The sequence below is a fragment of the Neophocaena asiaeorientalis genome, unplaced genomic scaffold (assembly GCF_003031525.2).
Source record: "Neophocaena asiaeorientalis asiaeorientalis breed wild unplaced genomic scaffold, Neophocaena_asiaeorientalis_V1.1 scaffold70, whole genome shotgun sequence".
Taxonomy (NCBI): domain Eukaryota; kingdom Metazoa; phylum Chordata; class Mammalia; order Artiodactyla; family Phocoenidae; genus Neophocaena; species Neophocaena asiaeorientalis.
In genome coordinates, this window is record NW_020175410.1 from 11055316 (window position 1) to 11067875 (window position 12560).

The 12560-nt window shown below is 35.6% G+C and overlaps 1 protein-coding gene across 1 annotated transcript; it reads left to right on the forward strand.

The window, feature by feature from the left end:
* The first annotated feature begins 12 nt into the window (after positions 1-12).
* Positions 13-12310, forward strand: PDK4 (pyruvate dehydrogenase kinase 4). The gene is made up of 11 exons (XM_024767103.1): positions 13-352; positions 1357-1498; positions 2688-2759; positions 3520-3704; positions 3873-3959; positions 4415-4492; positions 6022-6098; positions 7888-7986; positions 8187-8297; positions 8484-8597; positions 9775-12310. Exons 1-11 carry the CDS (start codon positions 238-240, stop codon positions 9916-9918), a joined length of 1224 nt encoding a protein of 407 aa, XP_024622871.1. The 5' UTR covers positions 13-237; the 3' UTR covers positions 9919-12310.
* The last annotated feature ends 250 nt before the right edge of the window (positions 12311-12560 follow it).

The window sequence follows — 12560 nt, forward strand, 5'->3', positions numbered from 1 at the left end:
TGGTGACAGGATACGAACTTGAGTCTCAAGCTGCCTACTGCTCCATCGACTCACTACCCGATTCCTCCACCGCGAAGCACCCCCGAACCTCAGCCCAGGCCGGGGAGCACGAGCCCGCCAGCCACCTGCTCTCCCCGTCCGAACGCGCCCCGCCCCTTCTAAGGCCCCAGGTCCTGCTCCCCGCAGCCTTCACGCCACACACCAGCCCCAGCTCGTGCCAGGACGGTGGGCATCAAGATGAAGGCGGCACGCTTCGTGATGCGCAGCGCCGGCTCCCTGGTACCCCGCGAGGTCGAGCATTTCTCGCGCTACAGCCCGTCCCCCCTGTCCATGAAGCAGCTGCTGGACTTCGGTGAGCGGGGACGTAGGGCCCGGGCGGGGACTGGGGAGCTGCCTTAACTTTCAGACCCGGTGTAGGGAGGGCTGGACTCATTACTTAAAACACCTGGTGTCCGCTTTCCTGCTGAACCCTGGAACCTCGAAGCCAGCACACCTTGCCTTTCTTAGATTTGCCTTCTCTCTGACAGTTTGTGCCTGCAGGTCAAGGCCACTTGCAGCCCCGCTGATGCTGGTTGGTTTGAGCTCATCTTTCCTATTCTTTCTGTCCAAAGTTTTCAGTCAAAATAGTTTTTGCTTTCAGTCACCATTTAACAATGAACTGGAAACTTCATCCCCTCCTTCACTGCATAGTACTTCTTGGAGAAGATTCCTAATATTGTAAAGTAGCTTCGAATTAACCGAGATTTTATCCTTTAGCCACCCTCCACCCCTCCACAGGGTTCATCTCTCTGTATTCCTAACATTTCCTAACAAAGATTTCTTTGTCTCTTTAGCTTTAATGTTATCTATATATTTGCATTACTGCTGAAAATATTTACAAACTTTCTGCACAAATCTTATAAAGAAAATTTCAAGGATTTAAATGTGGTATTATTTATCACTAGTCTAGAAACATTAGGACTCCCACCCCTCCCCTTTTCCCTTCACTACAGTTTCATATCTAGAACTCTGCAAAGGATGTTGTCTCCCTGACATTGTGATTTGACTAAATCCTGCATTCTTTTATGAATACTAAGAGCCTTGGGATATTATGACTTCTTGGAAGTGAATCCTCATCAAAAAGAGAAAACAATAATTCTCATATTTGGTCACTTTTTAAAAAAAAGAAAGAAAAAGACAAAAGACAATAAAGAAGATGCTTACTCCTGAATTATCTACAAGCAGTTACCCAACTGAGAGTTAAATATAATTTTGTAATATATATATGTGTGTTCAATATTGGAAAGTTAATGCTACTCAAATATATAATTTAGATATACTTTTTTCCAAAAACTAAATAGATGCTGTTTATTACAGGTTCAGAAAACGCATGTGAAAGAACCTCCTTTGTGTTTTTGAGACAAGAGTTGCCTGTGAGGCTAGCCAATATCCTGAAGGAAATTTATATCCTCCCTGATGGATTAGTAAATACCTCTTCAGTGCAACTAGTTAAAAGCTGGTAAGTGGTGAACCATTCTGAAACAATCTCTAGTTTTAAGATAGTTATCTGAGTATGAATTCTTACAATATATTAACATCGTAATTGGAAAACAGGTGGTCTGAAGCTTAAATACTTTGAAAGATGTATTTTCTATTAATTTAGGGTAAGTTATCATAAGGGCAGCTATAAAGCTATAAACAGACATTTTTACCCTGAAAGAGTAGATACTTTCACAATATAATTTTAGAAGGCAATATGAAAAATAATTGACAGTTACAATATTAGTTTGTGTTTAAAATAATAAAAGACAGTTTGATATCGCAAAAAGAATCCTGTCCTAGAAATAGATACAAATGACTATTATTTATAGAGGGCCTAATCTTTGTTACTTACAAACCAATTAACAAAGCAGGCCCAGGATCAAATCATGCCTTCCTCTTTTCCTAGTTGTGGAATCCTTGCCTAGTGTCTTATCTCTAGGCCTCAATTCCCCCATCTATTATTGAGGAGAATAAAGTATATGTCTCAAAGGGATATCTGAGTGTAATTAAATGAGGTAATCCATTTTAAAAGCACTTAGAACAGTACCAGGCACACAGCCAGCACTCAGTGTCAGTAATTATCTCCTTCTGCAAATAAGGATACTGACTTAGAGAGGGTAGGTAAACCAAAGGAGTAGATTTTCAGAGAACAGAGCCAGGTTATGCACTGAGGCAGATATGCACCAGACCTTCACCCTAACCCACTGACTGTACAACTTTTTGTTTGTTGATTTAAGAAATATATGTATTATGCACCCATTAAACAATTGCAATCTGAAACATATTCAATCCATAGTATTTACTGCTGCTTTCAAGACTTCTATTCACCTATGAATGAATACAGGAGGAAAAAAATATGAAGCCTTTCTGTAAAAGTAATTTCTAAATGCTTTTGCTATAAAAATAAAGACATTTGACAAACAAAACAGAAAACTGAATAGTGATCTAGGATAGTTAAACAGAAATTTTAAGTTAGCAAGTTGAGGGTTAAATTTGTAGCTTTCTTTTTTCTAAGACATATGTTTTCCAAATGTCTTGGAGGAAAGTTTTAATTTTAAACATAATACGTTCTCTCTTCAAATCATTTGGAAAAAAGCAATCTGTTTTCAGCCACTTGTAAGTGACTATTCAATTTTAAAACTTAAAGCCCACCTGTCGCTTTACAGGTATATCCAGAGCCTGATGGAGTTGGTGGAATTCCACGAGAAAAGCCCAAAGGACCAGAAAACATTATCAGAGTAAGTTTTACGCATTAGAATAAGTGTCTAAAACTTTGACTATTTCTAAACATCAGATTTTTTTCAGACCTCACTTAAAGGATAATTTATAATAGTATCCTGATAATAAATAACTACCCCCTTACAAATGACAAGTTTTGGCTTGTTGGTTTTTTTTAAAAGCAATAGAGAATTATGGCATTGGAAATGATGCTGAGGATGAAAAGTGTAGAGGACTTTTTAAAAGAAGGAAATCTATTTTTACTCTAAATTTAGTATGATGATTAGATTTGTAGAAGGATTTACTGTTACATAATATCACTGCACGTTGGTGTCATTGTAGAGTACACATTTTCTTTCAGAGTAATTGACAGTCTCTAGCTATAAGAATGAGAAAGAAGACTCTTTTCTAAATCTTACAAGAAATTTGAAGTTTTTTTCACAGTGGCATTCTAGAGCCATCTTAAATAGTACTTATTTTTTAAATTATCTTTTGAAAGAGAAAGCTTAGTGAACAACTGGAGTGAACCTACCACTCACAGAGCTGATATTTTACATGTAAGCTAGAAGCAAAATAAATCTGTTTGTGAAGCTATCTCCTCTACTGTAGTCAAAGAATCTGTAGTCAGAGTCTTCATAAAGCTTCATCTAAACGTTGTATGATTTGATTTGTTTGGATGGGTACTTGAGAAAGGCTTTACCTTCTTTGAAGTAATCTAAGAAATATAAATTAATGAAACTTATTTGAACTTCTACTAACCATAAATGTGTTTTGGCTTAGTTTTGTAGATACTCTCATCGAAGTTCGAAATAGACACCATAATGTAGTTCCTACAATGGCACAGGGAATCCTAGAGTATAAAGATGCCTGTACAGTTGACCCAGCCACCAATCAAAATCTTCAGTATTTCTTGGATCGATTTTACATGAACCGTATTTCTACCCGGATGCTGATGAACCAGCACAGTAAGTTAGTTCATCACGGTCATGATATATAGAGATGGGTGTAGAATACAAGCCATACTCTAAGTAGATATTTCACTACTTGGTGGATCACATTCTTTCTCAGAGGTAGTTCTAATCATTAGTATCCTGATTTTTATAACAATATTCTTTGTTTTTATTTTTCAACAGTCCTTATATTTAGTGACTTACAGACAGGAAACCCAAGCCACATTGGAAGCATCGATCCAAACTGTGATGTGGCAGCAGTGGTCCAAGGTAATTTCTAGGTTTCTGCATTTCCCTTATTGAAAATGTACATTATCTGATTGACACATGTACTGTTGAGGTGACTCTGAATGAATTACTATTCAGAGTGCTCCGTTTATGTCTTTATAAACTGTAATAAAGGTCCTTTGTTTTTGAGAGTCAAGTGCTTAAATATTCACTTATAATATTATAAAAAATCTAAACATCAATAGCTAATGTGCCATATTCTCATAGATTATATTTGATATCTGAAGTGCATATATTTCTATAGCAACAGCTATAACTTAAGCACTGTGTTCATTTTTTCTTCAATAAAATATTAAAAATTTATTTTTCCATACACATAAACTTGTACTCTAATGAATATTTTGGATTAAGGGTAGTGTATACACTGAAGATCACTTGAAAATTTTACTTGGCATAAATTCACTTAATCATTATGGAAAAAAACCCTTCCATTCCAGATGCCTTTGAGTGTTCCAAGATGCTTTGTAATCAGTATTATTTAACATCTCCAGAATTAAAGCTCACACAAGTGAATGGTAAGCTATAAATTAAATATATTTTTATCTATGTAAAATTCAGTGTTCTCCCAGTATGATTACTTCTTGTAAATACAAAGCAACGTCTGTGTTCCTTTTCTGCCTTCTGAACTTGCCTAGAATTTGTACACATTTTTTTTTTTTGAAGCCAAGGTTCTCTTTATCTCAACTGGAAAGTTCCAATTGAGTATATTCAGTTGCTAATGAAAATTCATAAAGAAGAATGGTTTGAACAGATAATTTAGGATTTAGAGTAGGAGCTAAGTTTCAATATCTTTGATCAAAGAAAGACTGCTTACTACAGAATACAGGAATAAGGAGGTCAGATTTGGAGGAACCACTTGGTAGTGGAGATATGCTCCTAAAGAGGTTACTTATCAGATCTGAAAACAAAAACACTTTAAATTGCACTATAAGAAAGAAGCCAGTCATAGAAGGACAAATACTTGTGATTGCACTTATATGAGGTATCAAAAATAGTCAAGCTCATAGAAGTGGAGAGTAGAATGGTTGTTGCCAGAGACTGAAGGAAGCAAGGAGATGGGGAGTTGCTATTCAGTGGGTATAAAATTTCAGTTATGCAAGATGAGTAAGTTCTAGAGATCTGCTGTATAACACCATTCCTACAGTTAACAATATTGTACACTTAAATATTTAAGAAGGTAGATGTCATGTTAAATGTTCTTACCAATTTTTTGTTTTTAATTTTCACTATAAGTATATATCACTGTTTTGGAAGCAGAGCATACTTCAATAGCTTCAACTCTAGGGTACCTAAAAGGATAAGGTCTTCCCACACTGAATGAAGTAATTACAGGATGAATGCAAGGCACTATTTTTATCTTATCCCATAGTTGCTTCTCAAAGCAAGACAGTACACTGAAATTGGAATAACTTCCTTTCCACTCAAAGTAAACATCTTTTTCAAGTAATAGTTATAGATGAACAATGTTTGTTGGTGGTGAGAATTAAAATCAAGTTGCTCAAATTAAGAGTAGCTTAACTCATGGATTGGGGATAGGGAAATGTAATGGATTGCTAAACCAGAAGTAGGAGTACAAATAAAGACTGAAAAATATTTTTAAGCATTAACAGCATTGTTGCATAATACTTGTAGATAAACTGCTTGAACTGTTTGATGAAATAAAGAGGGAACTGTGCCAGACCTTGTTTTCTGATTCAAACTTTGCCAAGGCCTGGAACACCAAAGAATAATACTTTTATTTTTCTTTTCAGAGTATTATGAGGTTTTTGTTTCTATTTTCTTTAGCCTCTTGGTGAAATTTAAGCTTATTTAGTCTATGGGATTTTATGTTTAGTTGATAAAAATCAAGAATAATCAGTAATAATCAAGAATAATCAGTTGTGTTTACTGTTTAAAGGGAAGCTTCTAAGGTAGGACTCTAGAGTGAGGAGGATGGGGAGTATTCCAATTCTGTTTAAATCTAAAATATTAATCAAATAGATATGAAAGTTTATTTTAATGAAATATTTGTTCAGCAGTTCTAAATTAGCTTAATTTTTTCTAGGAAAATTTCCAGGCCAACCAATTCATATTGTGTATGTTTCATCTCACCTTCATCATATGCTCTTTGAACTATTCAAGGTAAGACACTTCACAATAATTGCAATTTTGTTTTTTTAAATGTTAACTGGTTACATTTTTATTCCCTTTATCATTCCCTACTAAACAGGAGCCTCACTATCTTCTCCCAGGCATGCTTCTGTGTCCTAACAAAAAGAAGCTGCAGTTAATGTTTGAAAGGGTACATGCAGTTCCTTGTAGCATCAACATGTATTTGAGAATGCACAATATGAGTCACTATATCTCAATGCTCCCTGTTCCCATTATTTTTTCAGGTGTCCAACAAAGCACTAGTCATTCATACATTCATTAAGGGAGGTTGTGGGGTGAATGCTTCAGTGACTGAGGCCTTGTTATCTCCATCCCCATAGGCCGGTCTAACTCTAAATCCAGAGGTTCAGGTCCAGAATTACTGGAGGTGGCAGGGTCCCAACCTATGACTAGAATATACTCAAAGGACAGTCAGTTCCTTCAGTGATCTACTTTAATGTGCATATGAATCACCTGGGGGTTTTGTTAAAATTCAGATTCTGATTCAGTAGGTCTGGAATCGGGCCTGAGATGAGTAACTTCTAATAAGCTAATCGGTGATGCTGCTGATCCATGGTCCACGCCTTCCATAGCAAAACAGTAGGGTAGGGCTTCTTAAACGCTAGTATGCATTAGAATCACCTAGAAAGCTTTTAAAACACAGATTCTTAAGCCTGTCCCAGAGATTTTGATACTCTTGACCTGAGAATCTGCATTTCTAACAAGCTCTTAGAGGATGTGGATGTTACTGGTCTGGGACAGCCAGGTACTAAGAATCAAATCCTGTCCCAGGTTCTAAGCCCAAACTGAAACACTATACCTGCACCAAAAGACAGAAAAACACTTGAAGCTTTGTGATGGTTCCTAAGAGTCCCCTGGACTGGAGAGGAGGAAGTCGTCAAAAAAAGTGAAATCCTCTTCTAATTCTGATGTAACTCTTCCCCGGAACCTACTGTTTCCTAACTTATTCTAATGTTAATGCAATGAGGTATTGATTGTACTACAAACGTCTGATCTATTTTATTTCTCTTCAGCTAATGCTTAGAGCTTAACATTATTATATAGAAAGCAGAAAGCAGATAACCTATCAGAAGAAGGGTAGAGAGGAAAATGGGTAAAATAAACCAAAACTTTATCTGTATGAGATTCATCTACTTATCTGAAAACTTGTTTGAGCTTCTTCTCTGTTAAAGGACAAAAGATGCTTTTTTGTTGATTTACTTTTAAATTGAATGGTCCAACTCATACAGTTATTTTGCCATCATTGGTAAAAGTTAAGATGATAATCAAATGCAAATTGAAATTTAATTTAGAATTATTTACTATCCTTTTAAATAGTAACAACCTTTTCCCAGCAAATTTTATAAAAGCCAATAAATTGGTTCAATGATTCACTGTTATTTGTTATGTAATAGTCTTTGGTGCTTAGATGTAAAATGTAATGGAAAGTCAGAAAAGAGAAAGCCAGGAAATGGACTATAAAAACCAATTTCTACATTTAAATTAAGCTTACAAATAAGAACTTGACAGCTAGCAGAATTGTTTTTCCATTAGACATTACTCCCAGTAGCTATATTACATGGTAAATGAATATTTTTCATTATACCTCCTGCATGACACAATCATAAATGGCTATTTACAGAGCTATTTTACTACTAACTTAAAAAAATAAGAACTTTGAATTACCCTCTATGCTGCTTTCATTTTAAACATAAAAAACAGTTATTTATTGTCCCTCACCCTCCTGCCATTGAATTCCTTACGGTTTTGTTTTCTTTAGAATGCAATGAGGGCCACAGTTGAACACCAGGAAAATTGGCCTTCCCTGACACCAATTGAGGTGATTGTTGTCTTGGGAAAAGAAGATCTTACAATTAAGGTAACCATTCTCTGTTTTTCTTTTGAGTCTTTCTTAAGAGAAGTTTTTAAAGAGTCAATAATAATAAAGCTCTCTGCTTTGAACAACAGATCAAAGTCATGTACACCAGGTGACTTTTAAATGGAGGAAAGACATTTTTATATAAACAAATGCGTATTGTTTTTAATGTGTAGCTCTGATGACTGGTTTGTTTGTTTAAGATTTCAGATAGAGGAGGTGGTGTTCCCCTGAGGATCATTGACCGGCTCTTTAGTTACACATACTCCACTGCACCAACGCCTGTGATGGATAATTCCCGGAATGCTCCTCTGGTAAGACCAATTATATGGCTGAGTTCACCCCAGCCACCTACTTCTAAATGTAGAGCAAGGATTACAAGGAAGTATTTAGGCAAGTTAATCAATTTAGTTAAATTGGGCATGGGGGTTATGAGAAAGCATTTTGCATTCCTATGATCATGTACACCACTTTGTCAATAACTGATCTTTCCCTTCTAGGCTGGTTTTGGTTATGGCTTGCCAATTTCTCGTCTCTATGCCAAGTACTTTCAAGGAGATCTAAATCTCTACTCTTTGCCAGGATATGGAACTGATGCTGTCATCTACTTAAAGGTATCCTTTAAATCCAATTAAAAAAAAATCATATTTCTGAAAAGACTGCTTCTTTTACAGCCCTGAGTTCTACGGTCCACAGTGAATACCCAAACTGAGTTAGTGCAAATAATGACCACAAGTCATTATATTTTCTATTTGGTATGTGTAGATATATTGTTTAATATTTAATGTGGTAACGTATCAAAAAGGAAGTGGGCCAGGCTACTTGCCTCAGTGAAGCAAAATTGTTTCCCAAGAAGTGCATTAGTTTCTGAGTGAGGAGATGCTCATTTGAATTTTTTAAGGCAAATCCTATCGGCATCTGTAAGAACAGCTATACTTTTGTTTTACTTGGACTTGTGGGAAATACATATACGCTAATAATATTTCAGCCTAGAAAACAACTGATATCAAGATACTCAAGACCTTAAGCTGAACTTGTTAGAAATCCAGGGAGAGGAAAGCTGACTGCTCAGAAGCTATCAGTGGGGTGCCTGGCATTTCCTGTTTATACTTTAAAATTTGGTACATGTTTTTTCCATTTCTGATAAAGCCTCAAATTATTTGTTAAGGTCACTGTCCTGATGCTGTTAATCATTTGCCAACTATTTCAAATGAAAATATATTCACAGTTATTAACAACTAAGACATTAAGCTTCTAGGCTCCCATTTTTGTGCAAGGGAAAATGGGACCATTTGCCACATGGTCTTAGAATACCTGAAATAGTTACTCATTTCTTAAATAGTGAAAATGTCTTCAAAGTATTGGAAAAGGTTAACATATTATAGATTTACAGTATCAGATTTTAACAGATCAATAGTATCAGGTTAGGACTCTCACTTTATCACACATACAAAGGTTTTGCAGGCAAAACCTGTTGCTATTCAACTCTATGGCATCAGCAATATCCAAACAAGGGACATGTGTAACTATTGAACACAAATACTATTACCTGATTTATAACTGTATATATATTATTTCAGCCCCTATGGGGTGCAGATAATATTCATTTTTCTTTTATACAGTGCCTAGCATACCATGGACTCTGGTGTGCTCTTATTAGTAAATCAATTAAAAGAATGTATTTGAATGTTTGAATACTTACCTCTGAGTTTATTTTGAATAAGCACTTCAGGTACAAATTATGTGATGAATAATTTCTTTGGTTTGATTTTTTCCTCCCCTTTCTTTCAGGCATTATCTTCTGAGTCTGTAGAGACACTCCCAGTCTTTAACAAATCAGCCTTCAAACATTATCAGACGAGCAGCGAGGCTGGTGACTGGTGTATCCCAAGCAAGGAACCAAAGAACCTGGCAAAGGAAAACGTGGCTGTGTGAGGAGGGACCCTCAGGACGCTTTAAGGGATCAAAGTGGGTCTCTGCCAGTGCTGCTTCCTGAATGTTTGCGTGTGAACTCTTGTTTTCTCAAAAACAAACAACAGCAACAAAAACTCCTTGGTCAGAACACTGATGTGAAGAGGAAGAAAGCTCCTTTCTGTGACCCAGGCGAGCACAGTGCAGGACTACAGGAGTTCATGGCTGGCCAGCTCTTTATTCTTTTAACTTAGAATAACGTATGAGTTTATATCAAATCCTGGAGAAGAAATAAGCCTCAGTTTTCCATCTCTTTATCAGCAAGAACAGGAAAGAGTGAGAAGTAAAGATGTAGGCTAGCAGTTTCAATGACTGATATTTTAGGCCACTGGTTGATGTTATAAGATACTGGTATTTATGGATTATCAAGTGTCAGTGTACCAGTACTTTCCTGTCACTCAAAGGACTAGGGCTTATTTTATACTATATGATTAGAAATGTATGTAAACATACATTTCATATATATCTATGCACTCTAGAGATGAAAAGCCAGTGACTGAAATAACATTTACTTTGAATGAGGAGGAGTGAGCCAACACATTTTATTCTAAGTTGCAGCCAAGGCATGGGCCTATGTAAAAACTCAGAAGAAAGCCCCTGCTGATAAATGCAGTGCCTTTATTATGCTGCTTTTCCTGTTCACACCTCAAATAAGAAGTGAACACTTATTGCCAGGTGCCTTGTCTTGGTTGAATTTTAAAATATGCACTGATTTCAGGACGTTGGCGGTTGGAGGGAGAGAAGAACTACCAAAGTGATAGCAAAATCTCACCTTGCTTTGTTTATAAATGAAACAGAAGTAGATTGGAAAAACCAGTGTTAGGGAAAGAAATCATGCATTCAGAACCTAACTCAGTAGGAAGGGCTGTTCTCTACACTGCAGTGGTGGTAATCCAAAGGCATCTATTTTCTAGGCTTAAAAAGATGTATTTTTTATATATTTAATTATATTCTCTACACTTCACCATTAACATGTCTGATAAAAATCTGTAGTTAACGAATAGCTCGAGAACATTAGAATTTAAATACTTCTTAGAGTATTTTTAACAAATAGCCTGCAAGTAAGGTTTTCATGCTATCGATGCTGATGCTTTCATTTGTGAATCATTGTGAATGAGAGCTAATGCATGAAAGCTGGAATGCATATGGAACTTTGGGGGAGTTCAAGTATAATATGCAGGTTGATGGGGCAGTCTAGCACATTCCTCTTAGAGAAGAAATGAAAAAACAAAGGAAAGTAGGAAGGAAGGAAGGGAGGGAAGAAAGATGGGAAGGAAGGAGAGAGGGAAGCAGAAGGCAAGCATCTTGCTATATTCCCCACAAATTATTTCAAGAAATGACCCATATTATCATGGATAAATTATTTGCGAGAGAATGAATTGGTGTCTTTCAAAACAGTATGGCTTCTTTAAATGGTTCTCTCACTCTTGCAAGATAATAGGCTTTTATGAGATAATAAACTCTTCTGTGTCAAATTGATGTTTTAAACCGGGATATCGAAAAAAACTAGCACTTCCTGTTTTGTAAAATAATCAGCACTGTCTGTATGTTGAATTTAACATTTGTGTTTAATTTTCTCATGGCCTAGTGGTGTGGTGCTTCTGGTAGTGGCCATAAAAGCCTCAAACTATTTGTTGTGGATTTCAGGTGTTATCATCAGAAGTCCTGGAAGTGACTTTTCTTGATGGTGAGACTCTGGCACATGCATTTATTGATTACACAGAACTATTTGCAATAGGTTTTGACTTTTCAAAAATTTAAACACTTTTGCACGTAAATTCTTGTATTTACCAAAGATTAAAGCAGTTGATTAATAGTTAACTCAAACACTGTGAACTACCTTTAAAACACAAGAGAAAAAGAAATGTTGGTATCTCAATAACATCAACTGTGTAAATGGAGTTCTATAAAATAGAAATAGTCCACATTGGTATTTGTGAAATCTGTGGAAGAACTTTAGGATCCTAGTGGATGGAAACTGAATGTTCAGGCCCACTTAAATTATTAATGTATAAATTGTGTTTTTGTGTCTAGGTTATGTACAGAGAAATGTGACAATTTTTATAATAAATATTTTTTATTATAATGGTAGATGTAATCTTTTAAAGTTCTTTTCTCAAATTAATGGAAAGTACTAAGAAGAATTTGAGGTAAAGTTTTTCCTCACTTTACACCAAGTCTAATTTAGCTACATATGGGGTATAGCCTTTAAAAAACAAAACCTTAAAATCTTAATTTTTAAACAAAAGATACTTTATAGCATTCCAGAAATTTCTGGTTCTCCTTTGCTCTCTTGGTTATGCTCCAGTAACACATAGTACAATGTGTGTTTATCTACATGAATAAATTCAAGAATTGTTTTTCCAATGCATGCACTCTCTACATTTTTTTTTTGTAAATTTACTTGAGTCTCACTTAGTGACTGTATTTACATAGCAAATACAGTGGAGTATCAAAATAATTACTTAGATAATTTAGGTTCCCAAACAATTTCTAGATTAAATATCTGAATAATAATAGGGTAGAAATAGGATAGAAGTACTAAATTAAGTGGTGACATGTTTTATCTTTGCTATCTTCACACTGTCTTTCTTTACTAATTTAAT